The sequence below is a fragment of the Lobosporangium transversale genome (assembly GCF_002105155.1).
Source record: "Lobosporangium transversale strain NRRL 3116 chromosome Unknown BCR41scaffold_4, whole genome shotgun sequence".
In the NCBI taxonomy this organism is placed as follows: Eukaryota; Fungi; Mortierellomycota; class Mortierellomycetes; order Mortierellales; family Mortierellaceae; genus Lobosporangium; species Lobosporangium transversale.
This window is the reverse complement of record NW_019028982.1, coordinates 332501-354386: the sequence shown is the minus strand read 5'-3', so window position 1 is coordinate 354386 and position 21886 is coordinate 332501. Positions and strand designations below refer to the sequence as shown.

At 41.0% G+C, this 21886-nt stretch overlaps 4 protein-coding genes across 4 annotated transcripts; 1 reads left to right on the top strand and 3 right to left on the bottom strand.

Moving 5' to 3' along the window:
* Nucleotides 1-112: 112 nt before the first annotated feature.
* BCR41DRAFT_346594 (calponin homology domain-containing protein) lies at nucleotides 113-1869 on the bottom strand. Its single transcript, XM_022022926.1, has 7 exons — nucleotides 1814-1869; nucleotides 1404-1453; nucleotides 1205-1293; nucleotides 970-1033; nucleotides 679-843; nucleotides 528-557; nucleotides 113-375 (listed from the first exon to the last, which is right to left on the bottom strand). Exons 1-7 carry the CDS (start codon nucleotides 1845-1847, stop codon nucleotides 199-201), a joined length of 609 nt encoding a protein of 202 aa, XP_021885006.1. The 5' UTR covers nucleotides 1848-1869; the 3' UTR covers nucleotides 113-198.
* A 1842-nt stretch (nucleotides 1870-3711) lies between these two features.
* BCR41DRAFT_317954 (hypothetical protein) lies at nucleotides 3712-10907 on the bottom strand. The gene is made up of 7 exons (XM_022021301.1): nucleotides 10083-10907; nucleotides 9540-9635; nucleotides 9156-9371; nucleotides 8850-8952; nucleotides 8398-8609; nucleotides 8105-8263; nucleotides 3712-7951 (listed from the first exon to the last, which is right to left on the bottom strand). The coding sequence occupies exons 1-7, from the start codon at nucleotides 10801-10803 to the stop codon at nucleotides 3720-3722; spliced, it is 5739 nt and encodes a 1912-aa protein (XP_021885005.1). The 5' UTR covers nucleotides 10804-10907; the 3' UTR covers nucleotides 3712-3719.
* A 2251-nt stretch (nucleotides 10908-13158) lies between these two features.
* Nucleotides 13159-16190, bottom strand: BCR41DRAFT_317952 (hypothetical protein). The gene is made up of 5 exons (XM_022021300.1): nucleotides 15576-16190; nucleotides 15135-15448; nucleotides 14623-14746; nucleotides 14032-14525; nucleotides 13159-13885 (listed from the first exon to the last, which is right to left on the bottom strand). Exons 1-5 carry the CDS (start codon nucleotides 15909-15911, stop codon nucleotides 13222-13224), a joined length of 1932 nt encoding a protein of 643 aa, XP_021885004.1. The 5' UTR covers nucleotides 15912-16190; the 3' UTR covers nucleotides 13159-13221.
* A 1579-nt stretch (nucleotides 16191-17769) lies between these two features.
* On the top strand, nucleotides 17770-20215 carry BCR41DRAFT_317947 (hypothetical protein). The gene is made up of 2 exons (XM_022021299.1): nucleotides 17770-18387; nucleotides 18485-20215. The coding sequence occupies exons 1-2, from the start codon at nucleotides 17801-17803 to the stop codon at nucleotides 20109-20111; spliced, it is 2214 nt and encodes a 737-aa protein (XP_021885003.1). The 5' UTR covers nucleotides 17770-17800; the 3' UTR covers nucleotides 20112-20215.
* Nucleotides 20216-21886: the final 1671 nt, after the last annotated feature.

Sequence of the window (21886 nt, the reverse complement as noted above, 5' to 3'; positions counted from 1 at the left end):
CATAAATATATGATTTTGATTTTGATATTATTTATATGTAAAATGTATCCAGGCTATATTATATATCAATGCAACTATTCTTTTTTTTCCTTTTTTTTTTTTTTTTTTTTCCCAAGAAATCGTTTATTGTTGATCCGGTTTTTAAAATAAAGAAAATAGTATAAAGTTGTGCAGGAGGTTTGGTGCCCCAGGTTCGGTTTATGATTTGTTTCCGTTGGAGTTGAGTGAGCTGTGACGCCTTGGGTCGATACCTCCGATCTCACGACGGTACCCATGTCGAACACCCGAAAGATTTGCCCCGCCAGCATACCCATATTGGTATGTATTAATCACACTCTTGCCAGCATTCAAAACCTCTTCTGAGAACTCAACCTCCTAATGATAGTCGAAAGAGGGGGGGGGGAAAGGACGGAGGTCGTCAGTCGAGCTGTTACAGTTGATAAGAATATATGGATATATATATATTATATATATATATATAATATAAAAGTTTTAAGACTGAATGTTGTCAGTTATTCCTCCCGTACATGCTTATCAGAAAGTTTAGGACCGAGAACCTATTTTATATGTAAAAAAAAAAAAAAAAAAAAAAAAAAAAAAACAAAGGTGAGTTAGGAATATATTTTAAGTGCTTTGGATGGTTAGTAAAAAAAAAAGAAAAGCTTATAGCCCACTTACAGGAATATCGCATCCAGCTTTGGCTGCATGACGGGATAGAGACCAAATTGCGTCCACGACCTGACCAGGGTTCTTGTTCTCGTACAGATCAATTGTTTGGAAGAGGTCATGTTTAGGACATCCAAGACGTACACATCCTTCTAGGAATTTCGATATATTTTCCATCTATATTATTGTCATCACCATTAATATCATTGTTATTACTCTAAGCAAAAGCAAACTAATTTTATTTCATGATATGTGGATTTCATTCAAAAAAAAAGAAAAAAAAAAAAAAAAAAAAAACCTAACCTGAACAAATGGCATTTTAGAGGCCTTGATCTTGAAAAACCCTGGAATAAGTACATTCATCAGCCTAAGATGCCAAAGAATTTACACCACCAATAAGGAGGACGGAAGATGTGTAAAAAGTTTGGAGGACCAATGTAGTAATGAATGGTATTATTAGCTGTGTGGAAATTGAAGAAAAAGAAAAGGAAAAGGAAAAAGAAAAAGAAAAAGAAAACAAAAAGGAGCTTTGTTTTACTTGATTAAAATGACACCGTCTTTAAGGGACTCTTGGAACCCTTCATAAGGGAACGGTTCTCCTATAACGGTCTCTATCCACTCTCGGGCCTTTTTTTTTTTTTTTTTTTGAGAAAACAAAAAAAGTTAAAGACATTCTAACAGCAAGTTCTTTTTTTTCTTTCTTTTTTTATATTTCCTTTCTTCAGTTGTATGGATACCTCGATTTCCCTTCCCACGTCATACTTGGACGCGAGCTTTGCAGCAATCTCTATTTGAAATCGATAAGGGCATAATGATCATTTTATTATTACGATTGTTATGATCAAGGTGATGATGATTATCTGTATAAATATTATATTATTGTTTCTGTGATTCGAGAGGTTTTTTGTGCCTGAAATGCGCACGGGCCATTGAATTCGTTGTGGACAACAAAAAAAAACAATTTTTTTTTTTTTTTTTTTTTTTCTTAAAGATGGTCATCACTTTTGACCAAATGGAAATGAGCTTTTCTCTTTTCTTTTTTCTTTTTCTTTTTCTTTTTTTTTCTTTTTCTTCTTCTTCGTTGTTGTTTCTGTTATTGTTGTTGAATCCATTGTGGTGGGAGAATGCAATGGCTATCATTACTCACCTCTGTCCAAGCCAAAATTCCTCGGTGCATTCATAGCTATGGTTATTGTTTTTTTTTTTTTTTTTTTTTTGTTTCTGTTTCTTTTTAGTGGTATATAGTGAGTAGAGGATAGTAAAAGTTGAAGGATGTGAAAAAAAAAAAAAAAAAAAAAGGGGGGGAGCGAGGGAAGTGTGGTGAGTCAAGTGGCAAAGTGTGAGCAACAAAGTCTATTAATAATATAGAGTGATAAGGGGAAGAAGAAGAGGAAGAAGAAGAAGAAGAGGAAGAAGAAGAAAGAGAGAGATGAAGATGGAGAAAAAAAAAAAAAAAAAAAAAAAAAAAAGGCTGTAGCAAAAAGTAGAAAAGAAGTAGAAAAAGAAAAGGAGGAAAGGGGGGAAACGATATAAAAAAGGAAAAGGACAAATGCACAGCAAAAGCAAAAGCAAAAGCAAAGAGGAAAACAAAGAGCGGGAGCAAATACAATGCAATGCAATGGGCGATGGGGGGCATCTGGATGGCATGGTGCATTTATATATATATGTATTCTACTGTCCACATCTATACAGCATGTATATGTATAATAATGTTACAACATGTATACTACACGTGAGGCTAGTGCAACTAACAAGAATGCCAAAATACCCTGCATCCCTCTTTACAAATTGTGTTGAGCCTTTCATTATGATCACCACATGCACCGATCTAGTTATCAGGTCGCTTGGACAACGAACAACGAAATGGATGGAAATCTAGTATCCACGCAGCCATGACTGGATTGAGATACAAAGAGGCATAGACTCCTTTATTATATATATATATATATATTTTTATATATTTTTTAGACAGAGGTCATTGCGTTCTCCTGTTCAATTACATAAAGTGATATCGAATGAGGGTCCAGATAAAAAGTCAAGTCCCCTCCGTAGATCCGAATTAAATTTACTGAATGGTTTACAAAGAAGGACTGATCCACATTACTATAGCCTTGAACGAATGTGTGTCAGTCTTCTTTGGAAACCTGACGAGAAATAAAGAAAGGTAAAAATAGCCTGCTTACTTTATAAGATCCCTCTGCCCTGGAAATCTGATACTGCATCTTGCTTCTCGAGCCAAAGAGCGGTGTAGATGAAGGTACTGTGTACGTCCACAATGCCCATGCCAATGTAAACAGGTCGTCCCGTCCATCGTAGACCATTTCAACAGACCATCGTCTACGGCGTCATGTTCGTATTTGGTAGCTCCAGAGGGATTGACTCTAAATAAAATTAAACAAAAGAAAAGCCAGTCCATAAACGTACAAACTAATTGAACACAGGCAGTTAACGTCGAGTGAGTGACGGGGTTTTGTTAGGAGTGGATATTTGAGGAGCATTTTATCCTGACTTTTTTTGTTTGTTTGTCTTGTCGAAGGAACAGACAGTTGTTTGTCAGGGGGAACCCGCTTGTTCATCAAGGAGAGAAAGGGAAAAAGTCAATGAGCAAAGGACACTCTTGACCTTGACACGACACTTTTATATAAATATACACAATAGACATATATATATGTATATCCCATCCGGCAACCAACTGACCATGCAGCCAGAATCATTGAGTCGACTCTTTTTATTTTCCCATTCAGTTGCATATAAAAAAAAGACTTGTATTTCTTTCTGATGATAAAAACTGCGTTCAAACAATGGCTGACATAATCTTCATTAAAATAATAATGACAGCAATAGTAAGTTATAACAATATCGCTTCTTTTTCTTTTTTTCTTTTTTTCTTTTTCATCTCTTGAATGTCTAAAAGATAAAGGGTTCGTTTAAAGTAAAGTAATAATGATAATAAAATAATAATAATAATAATAATAATAATAATAATAATAGTAATGGTAATAATAATTAGAATCGACTTTTTTTTTTTTTTTTTTTTTTTTTTTGCTTGTTCATCATTCCTCATTTTTTCGTCGTGTGTTTGCCATATTCTCAATCATTTTTTCATATTCCTCCAGTTTTTGAGCAGAGCTCAATGTCGATGCAGAAGGCCCCATGGTGGCCGCTGGAAGAGGGTTGCTACTGCTGTGAGTCACAACAGACGTAGGTGATACTGTTGCTTCTGCAGTGGTAGCATCGTCACTTGTATTCACCCCATCATCCCTTCCTTCTCCCGCATCTGCATCCGTTGCCATTGAACCATCAGCTCCAGCAAGTGATGAATCCCCTTCAGTTGATGCTGGTGGAGTCGAAGCATGCGAATTGATGCCTGCTGCTGCTGCATCCTCATCGGTATTGGTGTTGTTGATATCGGCAGTGCCTTCATGAGCATTGTTCTCATCATCATCATCTTGTGCAGGGCCAAAGGATGTAGATTCCGAAGAGATAACAGTTGTCAACACAGGTCTGTAAGCTGCACCTGCCAAGTGGGCTTGACCCCAGGTAGAGCGAAACAATTCCAACTCATTAGCCAAGGAATCTGCTGAAGATCTATCCGTCAAATGCGATCCGTGAGACACAGGTGTGGGGATCCGATTTGCTCCTGTGAGGCCTGATCCTGTTGTTGTTGCTGCTGCGGTTAGTGCTGGTGAAGGTGATGTTGAAGATGGGCCAGAAGCTCCACCAGCTGCTCCTGACTGTGCTGCTGCCGCTGCTGCTGCTGCTGCTGCGGCTCTTCCTTGAGCAATCAAACTGGCAACAGTGGGCGGCAATTGATGGGGATGTTGATGTTGGCTAGCCTCCAGCAGTCGCATCATCAAATCATCACTGCCACTTCCAACGCTAGCCACACTGTTGCGGACCGAATCCGGACCTTGGTAATTATCCAGCAGGATTGCAATCTTGTTCTCAGACACCCGAAGTTGTTGCTCCAGATCCTGATTCTTTAACTGAAGTTCCTGAATGGTCTTTTGAGCATTGTCAATCACCAACTCCAACTCCTCCTGATGAGCCCTAAAAGTCGCGGCCCGCTTCTCTTCTGCCTCCGCCAATGCGACCGAAATCTTTCGTTGCTGCTCCTCTTCCATCTCTTTCTGCTTCTTCTCTTCCTCCGGTGATCGTCTCCCTCCAGTTGATGCCGTCGCTGCCGCTGCCGCTGCCATTGCTGTTGCAGCCATTGCAGCCTCCTTTGCAGCAAGGGCCGCTGCTTCTGAGGCAGCTGCTTTCTCCTGTGCGGTCTTGAGCGCCGCAAGAGCCTCCTCCAGCTCTCTGCTAGCATGCTTATTCTGCTCATGTGCCTGCTTGAGCTCATACTGGCTGGCCCCCAACAACCGCTGAGTCTCTAGAAGGGCTGTCTGTGTCTCCTCCATGGACTGCCTCATAGTTTCTAATTGTTGTTGGAAAGCCTCGGGCGTGGTTGTGTTCTGATCCATGTGCTCATGTTGCTTAGCTTTCAAGGCATTGAGCTCATTCATGGTCGCCTCAGCTGCAGCCTCAGATTGCTGCAGTGCCCTTGTCATCTCCTCCATATTTTGTTCCAACTCCATAGCTCGACCCATGGATTCATGCAACTGGCGATGAAGATCCGAAACTTCCTCTTCCAACTGGGAAGCTAATGCAGCAGAGGACACGGATGCGGACGCTGCAGCCTCTTTTGTAGATGACCGCAACAACTCTTCACAAGCCGCATGCGCTGTCTCGATTTCCTCGAATTTTTTCAGCGCAGCATCTCGCTCATCACGAAGTCGCTGCAACATACTCTCGGATCCCTGTACATAATGGAGCGCCGTCTGATAATCAGACTCCAGTTGCTGGATCCTCTCTTCCTGCTGCTTCTTGAGTGTGTAAAGTTGCTCTAGCTGCTCTTCAGTATCCTTGGCCTGCTTTTCCAGCTCCTGGATCTTATTCTGGAGCGCATCAATAGTTTGGCTCTGAGCTCCTGATGAAGCCGTCTGTGTGCCAGCAGCACTTTGACTCAACGCTTCCAAAATCAGATCATCCGCCAACAGACCGTTCTCACGCATCACGCCTCGGAGCACGCCCAACTGAACTTCGTTGTTCTCTTGCTCCTTCGCCATCTCCTCCAAAGCCTCCTCCTTCTGACTCAGTTGAGCCTCGAGCGAGGAGACCTTGTCCTCAGCAGCGGTCAACTGGCGTTGAGCTGTTGTAGCTTCTGTACGTGCTGCCATAGATGACTGCTCCAGCTGTGAGATTCGGAGCATGCTCTCGCCCAGATCCTTGTTGGCCTGTGCAGCCGCTGCTTGCGATTCTCTCAACAGATGTCTCAACGTCCCCAATTCATGTTCCAGCTCTGCAACTCGAGATGCGGATGTGATGGCCATAATGCTGTCATGCTTACGACTGCTGTTGCCCGGTGTGTAGGCAGAGGTGCTCATGTCTTCTTCCAACAGAGCTCTCATGGCCTCACACTCACTCTTGGCCTTTTGCCATAACAGATCCGTATCCTGGGCCTTCGCCTTCCAGTGCTCAGCCTCCCGTTGAGCCCTTTCGAGATCTGCACGGACACCTGCAAAGACCAACTGTGAAGTATGAATCTCTTGACGGGCTTGATTCCACTGCCGATCCGATGCTTCCGCACGTTCGTTCGCATGCGAGAACGCGATCTTTGCTTTCTCGAGCGATTTCTTTTGATGATCAATCGTCGTCTTGAGTTCCGAGATCTGTGAGAACAGTGCTGTAGATTGTTGTTGATAGGATGATAGTCCGGCCTCATTGGATGCATTCTTGGCTTCACATTCTCGAAGATTTGCTTCGGCTTTTGAGGCTCGCTCATGGAGCGTGGCTAACTCTGCCAAGGACCTTGTATGAGACAACTCGGCTGCCTCTGCCCGTTGAGCCATCTGTCGTTCTCGTTCCAAGGCCGCCTCTTTCGCGTGACGTTCACGTTCCAAGATGGCTTCGTGTTGATCTGATTGGGACTGGAGTTTATCGACCATGGCCAATGCTGCTGTCAACCTCTTTTCCAGATCAAAGGCTCTTGCAGTCTCTGTGGCGACCAGACTAGAGGCCTCTCCGGACTGCAAGGCCGAAACCTTGGCTTTTAGATACGCAGCCTCTTGTAAAGCTGCTGTGCGGACCCGTTCAGCCTCACGCAACTTGTTGGAGGCCACTTGAGCCTGCGCAACGATCAAGGTCTTTGATCGTTCCAACTCTTGTTTCACGCTGAGGAGTGCCTGCATGATCTTGTACTTTTCACTGTCTGGCTCTGTATCGAATGCAACCATGTCCTCTTTCAACGCAGCTGTTAAACTGAGTGGACGTTCCCCCATCCGCTTTCGTGCCATTGCTACTTCTGCAAGGAGCCATTGTTCACGTTGCTTTAGGTCTTTGATCTCTGCATCCTTGGAAGTGTCCTGCAAATCAGGCGAACCTTGCTGTCGCTGTTCAAGTTCTTTTTCTTTTTCCTGCTGCTGTTGTTGCTGTTGTTCCTGCTGTTGCTGCTGTTGTTCCTGCTGTTGCTGCTGTTGTTCCTGCTGTTCCTGCTGATGCTGTTGATGCTGCTGCTGCTGTTGAACCAAGACGTTGCGAGCAGTCTGATCTATTGATCCACGGGGTAGTGAATTGGGTGATGGATTCGACGAACCTCTTCCCCGGCTATCCAATGATCTCCTTTCAGCAATATCCTGCTGCTGCTGCTGTTGTTGTTGTTGTTGTTGTTGTAGCTGTAGCTGTTGTTGTTGTTGTTGTTGTAGCTGTTGTTGCTGTAGCTGTTGTTGCTGTAGCTGTTTGCTAAGACTGTATCCAAGTTGGAATTGCGAAGGCTTCTGGAATCCAAATACTTGTCCTCGCGCTTCATGTGGGTCGGAACCAGTACCGACACTCGGTCGACGAGTCTCATCAATGGATTGGGTTGCACGTGGCTCGATTTCATGGTAGCCAGTCATAGCGGGTTTGCCTGCGGCTCTGCGACGTGAAATCGAATCATCCAAACTGGGACGTCCCTGTGTTTGCGAATAGGGCCCAATCATGGAGTCATCTACAGTAAAGCGCGAAAGACTAGGGTTTCCATTACTAGTGTTGGGATTGACATTATTATTGGTGTTGGTGTTAGTGATGCCATCGTTGTTGTGCTGTTGATTATTATTAATTGAGGGGTCATTATTAAGATTGGGTCGGTTTGGAGTGTCATCCAAGGATTCAGCTGGTGGGACTTCCAGACGCAGCGCACTTTCATTATCATATGGAGATCGTTGAGATGTGATTGCAGGCTCGTTATATCGAATTTTCGCTATTAAAATAAAATAAAGAGAGGGGAAAAAAATAGTGAATGGGTTAAAAAAAAAAAAAAAAAAAAAAAAAAAGATTTTTTTCACATTACAAACATGGAGACAAGGAAGAAGAGGGACAGGAAAAAAAAAAAAAAAAAAAATCAAGAACATACTTGTGTCAAGGATGTAGATGGATTTAGCATCCTCCTCATCAGCGTTCAGTTCCAGCTGACCGCCAAGAATAAAAATCCTGTCTCCTACAGCACACATAGCATGCTCAGTCCTAGGTGATGGTGACTCGATTGTAGTTGGGAAGGTCAGCCAGCGACGTTCTATAAAGAAGGAAACATTGAAGGGAAAACAAGGAGATGAGCATCAAGTTGTTATTAAGACTATTGCTTTTATACAATAAATATAAACATTAAAAAAAAAAAAACACACGTTATAATTGTATATAATACATTACCATTAAATTTGAATGCAGATAAATCGCCCAAGAGTTGATCTTCATGATCCATTCCACCATAAATGTACATGGTATCATCTACGACACAAGCAGAATGGCCTTGACGACTTGTGGGCAATACACCGAATGCTGGTACTGCCTCCCATGTGTTTGTTTGTGGATCAAAGCACCAAATGTCGTTGTAGAAGAATTGGTCATCAGCACCACCAAAACTAAAAAAAAAAAAAATCAGATAAGATGGAAAGATAAGAACCACGTTTTTTTTTTTTTTTTTTTTTTCTTTGGTCATGAGTATATAACAAAATAACGTCGTCTATTGACAACCAATTGATTCGCTCGTCACCGTACACTGGTGGCGAAATATTTAAGCTCAAAATATCATAAATGAAGTCGCCACCAAATGAACAAATATGAACTTGGACGATAATGCGATCAACTCATTTTCAACTTACATGTAGACCTTGCCATCGTGAGCTGCCGCGCAATGGCCAGCACGCGCGGGAGGGATCTCCGATGTAGGCTCCAAACGGTTCCACTTGGGACTTGGGGTATTTACTACACACACACACACAAACCAAAAAAAAGAAAAAGAAAAAAGGTTATCAGTTCAGTTATCGACCATAGCAAAGCAAAGTAAAGTAAAGTAAAGTAAAGCAAAGTAAAGCAAAGCAAAAGCAAAAGCAAAAGCAAAAGCAAAAGCAAAAGCAAAAGCAAAAGCAAAAAAAAAATAGAATACAGTTGTGAGGCATAGGACCTACAGGATTTCATGTCGAATGAGGCAATGTCACTAAGATAGTATCCATTGAACTGTCCACCAAAGATAAACATGGTCGTGCCAATGACACAGGCTGCATGTGAATGACGGGGTGCAGGCAATAGACCATGGATCACCGGTCGATTCCACTCCTTGCGGACTGTATGCAACACAAACAATGCATCGCTGCACTTGTTTTTAGTGTCCCGTCCTCCGAAATCTAGAAAGAACAGAAAAAAAAAATAAAGCAAAGGAAATAGAAAAGCGGATGAATAGATGAACAAAGATGTAACGGATAGACAGATAAACAGATAAACAGATAAACAGATAAAAAATAGATGAACATGTGTAGAAAAGAACAAGAACTGCATTCACTTTTCCAACTTACACATGATGTATTGACCAAGGGTCACAGCGGTATGACCTGCTGTGGGAGGTGGATGGTCCATTCCCATGGCTGGTAAGACCTGGCAGTGCAAAGATTCTATTTCGAAAGATCCGTTAAAATGCATTGGTCAGAATATTAAATAATGATGCTTCGGTAAGTTTTTCTTTTTTGTTTTTCTCACATTTGACATTTGCAGGAAGGGCGGGAAAAAAATAAATAAATAAATAAATAAAATAAAAAACAAAATAAAGAGGTTGGGAGAGAGAGAGGTAGACTAAGGGGATTTGCACAATGCTGTTTCAAAAAATACACGGACATGAAAGAGAATCATCGATTAAAGACCGTTGCAAATTGTAAGAATGAAAAAAAAAAAAAAAAAAAAAAAAAAAAAAAATCGGTGTTACAGAATGGATGATGAGCATCATTCTAAAATGGTAATGATGATAAAACCATTTTTGCAAAAACTGTTATTGTAATACAAATGGAGGGAAGGAAGGAAGGAAGGAAGAAAAGCAAGAAGGAAAAAAAAAAAATAAATCTTACGAAAATCAATGATATGCATGTCCCTCTGGATCGAGTTCTTTGAGATGCCTCCAAAGACATAAATGTCCGTTCCCGTGTGCACATACGATGCTGTGTGTCCAATACGTGGAAATGGATTCACAGACACGACCTGTGCTGAGATCCATGGTCCATGGATACCGCTGTGGATATTATGGTTGTTCCCGAATAAGGCGTTCGTGCCATGCAACAATGAGAGAGAATGTGGAGGACCCTGAATAGGACTCATGGGGTTTTGCATCTGTTGCTGTTGATAATGACGCGCCTTGTCGCTCTCGAATGATGCTTTACTAGATGGTCCTTGACCATGTTGTTGTTGCTGAGACGCATAATCTGAACTGGTAGACAAACTGTTGTTGGTACTCGAATTATCATGGAAATGTCCTTGTCCCTGTCCCTGTGTCTGCCCCTGTCCCTGTGTCTGTCCTTGTGTCTGTCCTTGTGCTCCTTGATAATGTTGTTTAGCACTTGAGGAAAGGTTAGATGCAGATGATACGATGGAGCCGTTTGATGCTGGAGGATGACCCGACGGAGTGGAAGGACCAGGAGCAGTAAGATTATTATTATTGATGGAATTGACCGAGAAACCTGAGCCGGTAGATCCTTGAGTAGTGCCTGAAGAAGCAGTAGTCGTAGCTTTTGCAGCCGCTGCAGCTTTCTCCTCCTTCTCTTTACGAGATTTCTTTGAAAACAGGCCGGCCATTGTTCGTTGATGGAGGGCTCAATTAGATGTCACACTCTCTCACTTTCTCGCTCTCTTACTTTATACTCCAAAAAGTTGTAAGGCAAGAGCAAGTAAGAAGAAAGGGAAAAGGAGGATGGAAGGAAAAAAAAAAAAAAAAAAAAAAAAAGAGAGAGAGAGAGAGAGAGAGAGAAAGATAGAAGAATAACGAGCAATTGATGAGAAATTAACAAAAAAAGAAAGAAGTTGAGATCGGTAAAGGTCCATAAAAAAAAATAAAGAAAAAATATAAAATGGACTGATGGTTCTTTCTTGTCTTTTTTCTTATTATCGTTATAAAAAAATAAAAGAAAAAAAAGATGTGATGACTTGAAGGGAAGATGGAGTAAGAGGATCCTTCTTCTTGTTCCTGACTATGACCGTTAGGTTTCTTATTAATGCTTTGATAAAACCTAGACGTGTGCTGTCAAACTAGTTTATAACGGAGAATGAGACGATTAGAGTTGAATGAGATGATGAGTTCTTGTTTAAAGAAGAAAAAGAAAAAGAAAAAGAAAAAGAAAAGAGGGGTGAATGAACAGATGACAATGACAGGGTCGATGAGCAGGTTTGTGAATGGGAAACAAAGAATAGAGAGACAAGAGACAACAGACAAGAGGTCAGAGATGGCGGGATAAAAAAAAAAAAAAGAGGGGTGAGATTGGAGAAGTAACACACAAACACACTTACACAGACAAACACACACAGACACACACACAATGAAAGAGAGATGGAGGAGAGAGAAGGAAGGAAGGAGATGAAGGTAGGAAGAGGAAGGAGGAGGAAGAAGAAGAAGAAGAAGAAAGGAAAAAAGGTGGAGAAACAACAGGGATAATCAGCGGAGCGTGCGCAAAGAAGGAAGAAGGACGAAAATCTCTTTCAATTAACATTTGTTCGACTTTTTTTTCTTTTTTAATTCAACTGCGAATGAATGGCTGCATTGCATGGCCATGCTATGCCATGATTACTGAATAGATGACATGATGAATGTATATTTTTATGTTTTTTATTTGTTTTCCTCTTTCTTTTCCTTGAATAGCCTAGTCTTTGAAGGATCATAACGGTCTACAAGGAATTCAAACAATTAGAGTAAACAAAGAAGAAGAAAAAAGACAGATTGCATTACATGGATAGATGCAATGTGTATGCACATGCTGTATAAAATATATATAAAAAAGAATATCGGGCTCACTTTCTCTCCTTCTCCCCTCCCTCACACTTTCAACCTCACACCCCCAACCTCACACCTCCAACTTGTGTATTTGTATAACGTTTATTTTTTTTAATAACATGACATGCACACCTTTTTCTTTTTTTTTTTTTTTTTTTTTTTTTTTTTTGCTCGTGCATTAACATAATTAGAGTTCTCTGATATAATTTATAATACATTCATACATACCACTAATTGCAAACAATACATTTCTCATCATCATCAAACGATTCATCTCTGCATGCTCATGTACCCTTTTTTTTCTTTCTTCCTTTTATTATTCTTAATCTACTTTTATTCCTTTCCTTTCCTTTCCTTTCCTTTCCTTTCCTTTCCTTTCCTTTCTTCTCCAACCTAGCAATCGAGCAAGCTGGAGACATGACATAAGCTACACTCCTAACTGCATCCAGCCCCAAGATCCCTCTTTTTTCTTTTTCTTTTTTCTTTCAACCTCAAAGGCTCAAAAAAACAAAAAAAAACCGTTGGCTCTCTCTCCCTCTCTTCAACCCATGCTCAATCTTTGTTTGGATTTATATTTTTTCTCTAGTGGGACAAATAAACTATAGTACTACTTTTTCCAACTGAGAGCGTGAGCCAATATCCATCCTACTCAAGAAATGAAAGCAACGCGACTTTTTTTTTTTTTATTTATTATTACTCTTATTCTTATTCTTATTCTCTTTTCTTTTGTGCACCTTTCTGCTTTTGGATGGTTGAAAGCTTTTTTTATCCTTTTCTTTTATTATTATTATTATTATTATTATTATTATTATTATTATTATTATTATTATTATTATTATTATTATTATTATTATTATAGCCTGCTTTTTTTTTTTTCTTTTTTTTTCTTTTTTTTTTAAAAAAAAAAAAAAAAAATGCTTTCAATCTTCAACATGTATATAACATCCAACGTTATGACAGTGGTTTATATGGTCTATCCATACAGTATTAGGGTGTGCACAGTTCAACAGTATTTTTTTATCCATGTTTGCTATTTTTTTTTTTTTTTATTTTTGTAAAATTTGGCGGTCTTTTTCTTTTAGGGTCTGTACCTGATTTTTTAACTCTTTTATTTCAATAACTTTTTTTTTTTTTTAAAAAAAAAAAAAAAAAAAAAAAAAAAAAAAACCACTGTGTAACCACCCTGTTCCACATTTGAAATATATGAAATCTAAACTACCTCATTTTTTCTAATCAACCTTGATGCTTCCATAAATCTTCCTAACAAACACAAATGTCGAAAAGAATCCAATTGCTCCACTGAGCACAAAAAAGATCAAGCTCATGATCGCTGTCCATCCAAAGTACAGCACCATCGACGTAAACGACCGGATCTGTAACGTCGAAAAGTAGTACATGACCGAATATCCAAAGATATAAAATGCCGATGCTCCAGAGGTGAAAAACGCTCGCCACCACCAATGATAATCCTCCGCACACAAATGAAAGTAACACATCAAAATCGTCACCTCTGCACAGGTCAAGATCAAGATCCCGAACACAAGGAACAAGAACCCAAACACATAGTAGATCTTGTGGAACCAGATCGAGTTCAGAATAAAGTACAGTTCAATAAAGATGGCCCCAAAAGGTAGAATACCTCCAATGAGCATCGACGGAATCGGTCGAAGATAAAACACTTGCTCAGGAATCTGACGAGGAATCTGGTTCGCCCGAACTGGATGCTCAATCTGGGGACGCTGAAATCCAAGATATGACCCAATCACCGACAAAGGTGTCGACACCAAGAACCATAAAGCCACAATCCCGAGCATCGTACCAAATGGAACCGCTCCTGACGAATTGGCACTGATCAAGAAGAAATTGAGTGCTACAAATGCGCTAAATATGATCCTGTATAAATATTTTGAATCCCAATATATTAATGTTAGTCAACACTAATATATAGCACTTGCTGTTATTTCAGATTCTGGAAAAGAAAAAGAAAAAGAAAAAAGAAAAAAAAAAAAAAAAAAAAAAAAAACCATATATGCACTTACGAAGGAAACAAGAAAGCTGTTCCAAGCACGTTGCTCTTCCATGCCTCACCGCCCAACATTTTGTACATACGTGCCGACACAAAACCTGCCACGATACCAAAGAACATGTAAAACACAATCATAACCGTAGCAAGTGATCCGCGGTTCGATGGCGATAGGAATCCAAGGGCTGCAAACACAATGGTGACAGATGCCATCAAAAACATCTGGGATCCGTTTCCGACAATGATGGAGAGCAACATTGGATAAGCTGGGGTCCGGAAGACATCTCCATGGACTAACTTCCATCCAAAGTCCTCCTGAATGTCTTCCTGTGCTTCCAATTGGTTATAGCGTGAAATATCCTTATGAAGAGCCCTCAACAGGATCATCGCGACCATCCCTGTCAAGAAGAGGACAATGATGATTGAATTCACCAAACTGAACCAGTGGATCCTTGGCTCTCCCACTAACAGATACTTATCCCAACGCGTCGCCCAAGCAGTCGCCACTTCCTATTTAGCCGTTGAAATATTTACCAATGTGAGCCCCATTTGCCCAAGATGTGATAAGGAATTCAACCAATACTGACTAATCAAAGTATTCACATACATTCCACTTGACAGAGTAGGTGTAAGTAACAGGGGTTGTAGCCTTCTCGTCCAGGTACACAGGAGGGGATTGATCAGCATCCAAAATACCGCATGCAGGCTGGCCAATTACAGGAGAGGCAATGCTATGATTAAGAGTGCAGTAACATCAAGGTATTAGATTCCCTGTTCTATCAAACTTAATTCCACCAAGGATGTTCGCCTTTAGCTCCATGCGCTGCGATACGGTTCGTGACTCTTTTTTTTTTCTCTATCCTGCGTATCCCTTGTTCAAAAGTTGTTTTTTTTTTTTTTTTTTTTTTTTTTTTTTTAAATCTATTGTTAAATGCTGATATCCCTCCCTATGGAGTCTTTCGTTTCGTCCATCGAATCCATTGATTGAATATCCAGATTTGGAATAATGAAATCCATAGAAAAAAATGCTCGATGCTATTTCTTTTTCAATCCCTGTATGATATTAGATAGATAAACAATTAACAAAAAAAAAAAAAAAAAAACTCGAGTCATTTATACCTCATAGGCTGGACTACAATTCCGACAACACGTAGAGTATCCTTTTGAATATTATGATGGAAATCAATCGAGATTTCGTAATGATTATTCAGTTGGGGCGTTGGTCTTCCAGTGTCCTCGCCCAGAGGGAATCCGATCGAGTACACCTCCGTGTCCGGCTCACGACCAGGACGAACATGTCCAGCCGGTAAACCATCGACTAGCCAGTTGATCGCATAATTCTCACGGATACGTGCGTTGATGAATTGGGCCTGTTCTGCATCCACTTCCTTGTCACAAAGACGTTGACAATCAACCACGGTGTTCATATTGATCTTTAAAGCCAAATGGAATAGAAATAAAAACGTTAAAAGTGTTTTTTTTTTTTTTTTTTTTTTTTACTGCTTAATACCGTTTAAATGCAATATGACATGTTATGTGATATTATATAATATTAAATACCTTAAATGGCGAGGTCCAGATTCGATCACCAAACAAGATACTTCCAAGGGATTCAGCCTGAGCCTTTTCACCTCCTTCTGGAGCACAGAATCCAAGCTGTGGGTCATAATAATCATATGCAATGACTGATTTGAGATCCCGATCAGAACCAGGAGTCAATGCATTGACCATCAACGGCACTGGATCGCCTTTTACATAGTCATGAGGGGCTACCCCTGGCAAGTAAAATCCTTGAACGAGATGATGTGAATCCAGTGAAATGAGTGCAAGAGATGCTGCTGCACCAAGCATCACCATCTGACCCAGACGACGACCGATTGAGAGTGAGTGCGTCATCGTTTGTTCCTGATGCCCTTTTCCTTTATTTTTTTGTTTTTTTCTTTTTTTTTCTTTTTGTTTCTTTAAAGCTTCTTTTGTGTAGATGAAAAAAGAGGTGAGAGTTGAGAGTTGAGAGTTGAGAGTTGAGGGTTGAGAGGATATGTTAATCGGGGAGAAGAGCCAAGGTCTGGCCAGTCAAGTGAAGGTAAAATTGAGGTAAGTGGAAAGGGTCAAAGAACAAAGGAGAAAAGGAAAAAGGAAAAGGAAAAAGGAAAAGGAAAGGAAAAGGAAAAGGAGGAAAAAAAAAAAAAGACCAAAGACACAAAAAGACTCCAAGATGGGGCGAAGCGGGAATTTCTTTATTGACTGCCTGAAAAAATAAAAGACGGCTGTGTTGAGGGTGAGGAGCCCATTCAGATGATCCTGACTCGCGATAATCATGTCCTTTCCCCATTAACAGACTTGGCCATGTCAGCAAACAAATGTATCGTTTTTTGAACATCATCCATGCAGTTTCCATTTCCATACCCATCTTTCTTCTTAATTACTTTGCTCATGTACCTATGGTCGAGGTAAGAAGGAGGTATATTCCACTCAATGTTCTTTCAGCCTCCAATAATCCCTAAAGGCCAACAACAATCATATCCGCCATCAACATCAACACAATCTATCAATCAAGATTACACGTTCCAAGCTTAAAGAAGCTCATGCATGAATTTTTTTTTTTATTTTTTTTTTAGCAGAGCTTCATGATACATACACAATTTGCATTGAATCACCCTTATGGCAGCGAAAGCAATGTCCTTTACAAAAACAACATTTTTTTTTGCTCCTTGCTATGCTACGCTACAAGCTTGAGTAGTTTATCGGCATCCTCGGAGGGATTCTTATTTAGACGGTGGTTTTGAAGGCTAGAGGTAAAGCTAGTAAAGAGATCATGCAGATTTATCCGGGTCTACAGGCTCTTTAGGATCATCAGAGAATTCTAGAGGGCAACTATTAATAGCCGTTCAGAGGAATCAAAATTCGGGCGAAGCGTACCAACATGACATCGTCATAAATGACTGCACTGGCGCTACACATTTGTGAGGATGATTAGGAGGAAAGAGCGGACAGAAGTTTATCGCTTCAAGGGAACACGTTGGAAAGGTAATTTAGATGTATACATATGAGATATATATATATATCCGTCTCTTTGTCCGATTAATAGTCTATTGCGAATTAGAGGACTGATCAATAGTCATTACCTTTGATGGTGGTTATCAACATCTACAACGCCTTTTTCTACTATTTATTTTCTTGATGCTGACAAGTCGACTAGCTATTCTGCAGCACAGACTCATCCGTGACTAACCTGTGGTTGTGAACATTAAACAAATATACACATTGCAATATGAAGAGAAAGCCTCTATGTTCGATTAAGCTGCAAACCCCCCTTCAATCAATGCTCGGCAAAGGTGTTTAGATTGCAACCGCCCTATCCTGTTCTCCCGTGCGTGTATGAGACGAGATTCCTGTCATCGCTACTTTTATTACCCTGCCTCTGTCCTAAAAGCACCGATTCCTGCAACTGATGCGGGTGAAACATGTAAGATTCTCAAGAGGCTCAAGGATACCAATTTAGACTTTTAAATGAATGAAGATGTAAAGAGCCGTTGCATTTCCGCATGTGGCTTCACTATCCCCGTAATTGCAATATCTCATCCTAACCATTCTCTTAACCATGTGTCTATTTTTGCAAAGTGCCTTGAAACTCTCTCCCTCCTTCTCTCTTTTTCTTTTTTTTCTTCAAAGTCATCAACATTTATCATCATTTGAAAAGCTAATTAATTTACTTTAATAACTCTTTTTCCATCCTTTTTCAACATTCGACAGAAAAAAAAAAAAAAAAAAAAAACACAACAGCAATGTCGACGACTCTGGATTCGACCCTACACCAGTTGTCGTCCTTCCAGTACATTCAACAACAGCAACAACAAGGACATCAGACCCATACCCATCACAATGGCTCAATACATCATGGGTCTATCACCCCTGCTCTTATAGACGAATGCTGCACTATGATTCATGATATCAATGACTTTTGTTGTCCCACAACTGTCGAGCCCAGCACATGCTGCGGAACTACGAATAGCCTGACAATTGAATCTCTTGACTGTTGCCATAGTCCGCATACTCAACCTACTATCAATGGCTATACCATCCAGGAGATCGAATGCTGTATCATAGAGTCTGCAAATCAAGAGGGTATGGATTCTGAATGTTGTCAGGATCTTGTTCAACCAGGAACAGTTGTAAGTCGACAAGCTGCATCCACTTGTTGCACAGAGCATCCAGAGGTCCTCAATGACTGTTGTCAGACCTGTTGTCCAGACGCAGCTTCACCTTCGTCTGGCTCTGCATCCGCCACATCCACTACTCCCACACCAATCATAGCACAACTTCCACACTACTTCTCGACACAATCTCTACAGTGCACACCTGTAAATGATTCGTAAGTTGTCTCTCTCTTTTCTTTTTTTAACCAGCCTATTTATTGCATTATTCATCGTAACTGTTTGCTAAACTGCATTGTTTTTATCCTGTTATAGTTGGAACAATAGCAATGGCTGTAATCATGTCGATAATCATCTTCAACACAGTAGCGACATCAACAATCCGTACTCGACATATCACTTTATAAGCAATAATAACAACAATCAAAACAATGAGAGTTACAATAATCAACCACAACAACCACAACAACATTATCATCATCTCAATCAGGTGTCGACATCGAATATGACCCCTTTAGGAGGTCTTGCTAATACAACAGAAGCTACAGCCTCAGATGACCCAATGTCCCTATCATCCACTTTGATGGATGACGACCAAATTGACCACATAATTCGTTGCCTCTGGACAGGATGTACTGCTGAATTTATGTCTCAGGATGACCTACTGCCTCACGTCTCGCAACTTCATATGCCGATAGTTGGAAATGATCATGCTCTCTGTCTTTGGGAGTCTTGTGAGACAGAACAACATGATGGAAGCCAATTACTACAGCACCTTCGAGCAGATCACCACATTATCTTACCATTGCCTGACGTCTCGGAATTGGAGTCTGGGCATTCAGAGCCAAAGTCAAAGACGACAAAACTAACTCAACAGCCTATAGAGGTCAACACCCTTAAGATCAACGGCAACAATAACAGCAACAACAACAACAACAACAACAACATTAATAGTAATAGTAATAATAATAATGATAATAGTAGCAGTAACGCCAGTGGCAATAGCAATAACACTACTACAACTTCTACAGGTCAGGAGAATGCGAACGAAGGAGAACAACATCGATGTGGTTGGAAGGGTTGTGGCCGAGTATTCAGCAATTTCGATTCTTTGACGACACATCTGAGTGAGGACCATGTCGGAACAGGGAAAAGTGAGTATGTTTGTGAATGGGAGGGCTGTGAACGAAACGGCCGTGGATTTGGTCAGAGACAAAAGGCAATGAGGCATATTCAAACCCATACAGGGGATAAACCATATCAGTGCCAGCTCTGCAAAAAGCGGTTTTCGGAAGCGAACATCATGGCTCAGCATATGCGGACACATACGGGCGAAAAGCCATTCAAATGTCCAGAACCAGGATGTGGACGTGAATTTTCAATCTCTGGAGCACTCACGATCCATCGGCGTGTTCATACGGGTGAAAAACCATTCAAATGCAAGTTTGAGGGCTGTGACAAGTGGTTTGCAGAATCCTCCAACTTGACCAAGCACCTACGTGTGCACACAGGCGAACGTCCTTTCCAATGTCCATTTCCTGGTTGTGAGAAACGATTCTCTAGACCGGATCAAGTGACACGTCATAAGCGTACGCACATGACAGCGGCTGAGAAAGCAGCGGAAAAGAGCGCAGCTGAGGCCATCTCGAAAGCAGGAGGAAATAATAATAAATCAGGAAAAGGACCTGCGTCCAAAGCTCAGAAAAGAGCTGCGCCGTCGTCATTACCTAGGGATGGTGGTGAGGATGAGGATGATGATACGGATGAATCTGGGCAGGAGCATGGTCTTCTCGGGAACGCAGCAGAGGAGGATGGATGGTCTTCTCAAGCTTCACCCTCACCATCATCGCTCACGACTGACTTTGATACAATGCATGCACCTCCTCGGACTGGGAGCGCGTTTCAACAGAGCAACAACGCACATAAGCGTCTCCGGACGTGAAGAATGGATCTCGCTTACCTTTTATTCTCAATGTATCAACAATTTGTATCATAGATGTGGAGTAGCTATTTATTTATTTATTTTATTATAATATAATAGTCATGGTTTATATTTTAGTTGTAAGCATAAAATAAATGAAAAAAAAAAAAAAAAAAAAAAAAAAAAAAAGGGCCAAATCAGGAAACATGACCATTTTAAACATGGTAACGAGCACACAGTAATTATTCTTTTCACAACATGTCGTCCTCGTCGTCCTCTTCTTTTTCATTGAGAAATGACAATGGCTCCCACCAAAATACATCGACAAGGATACCAACATCAACAAGGACATCAACAACAACAACAGCAGCAGCAACAGAGCACAGGAATTCAAAAATTCATCCAAACATTACATCTGTAGAACCTCAGAGTGCACGGTTTCCGATCTTGCCTTTTGGCGTCAATTTCCACCGACTGATACAAGAGCAAGAGGATCATGATCCATATTATGAATACTTTTCAGATTATGATCAAGAGCAGGAGGTCGCGAAACGATGTGATGTTTGGGAAGATTATGAAGAAACCAATAAAATATTCGAGGATCCAACCGTCCTGGGTCTGTTGAAGGAATGGCAGGAGCAAAGGCTTGCAAACTCGGTTGAGAAGACAGAGAGAGAACACCAAGATCAAGAGGACACTCAACTCCGCCCCACATGGTCTTCAGAATATGGAATCGTGGATGAAGTCTCTGAATATGGAGATCCATCAAGCTTACAACTCAGGCCTCCTCGATTGACACGACCGTTGAATACTACGGATGACAAACTTCGGAGAATGTTGAGTTCCTCAGTCAGGGGACGTAAAAGGATACCCTTCGAGGCCCATAGAGCAACAGTGGCACAAAAGAGACCGAGAATAGAAAGCCGGCGACAGAGGCGAAGCCGGAAATCAAGGAGGCTTGATGAAGCGAACGATAGAAATGCAAATAACCAAATTAATAATGGCGATGATAATGAGGATGATGAGGATGACGACGATGATGAGGATGGGGATGACGACTATGATGATAATGGAGAGGACATTTCAATGACGCCTGCTTCTGTCTCTGCTTCGACATCCGTATCACCTAGGCCTTCTAACCATCTCGCGACTTCAACTTCAACTTCAACTCCAACACCTATGTCGCCATCTTATCCCGCACAAAGCAGAGACCACACACGGGCTGTAACAATTGGAGGTGATCCTCAACAGGACGGTAGTTACAGCCGTTCCTCCTCCATGACTCCACAGGACGCAAGGCCCTCATCATCAAGCACACCCAATGATGTACAGAACTCTGATTGCCAGCAACGTAGCGACTCCAACGGTCCTGGGCTCAAGAGGCGAATCATATCAATCAAGGAGATGGAGATGGCAATAAGGAAACGACATGACAAAGAGGACAAGGAACTTTTACGGAGAATGGATCAGGAACGGATTGCGGAGGAGGACAGGATTAAGAGGACAAGCTTTGAGGATATGTTCCAAAGCATCTCCATGTTGTTGGATGACTCTGAGCTGAAGACTCTGGCGGATGAGTATCGGTTTCAGGTACCCATCCCACTGCGTCCTCCTCTGAACTGCGTGGGTCCACCGCCAGGGCATTACAGTCGACCTTATAAACCAATTATGGACACAGAGACGGTTGTGTCTGTGGCGATCTTTAGTGCAGTTCGACCGTCTCAAAGAGCAGAAGAGATTTTATTCCTTGGAAGTCAACGTCTATCTGCACTACGGGATGCATTCTACTGTCTTTC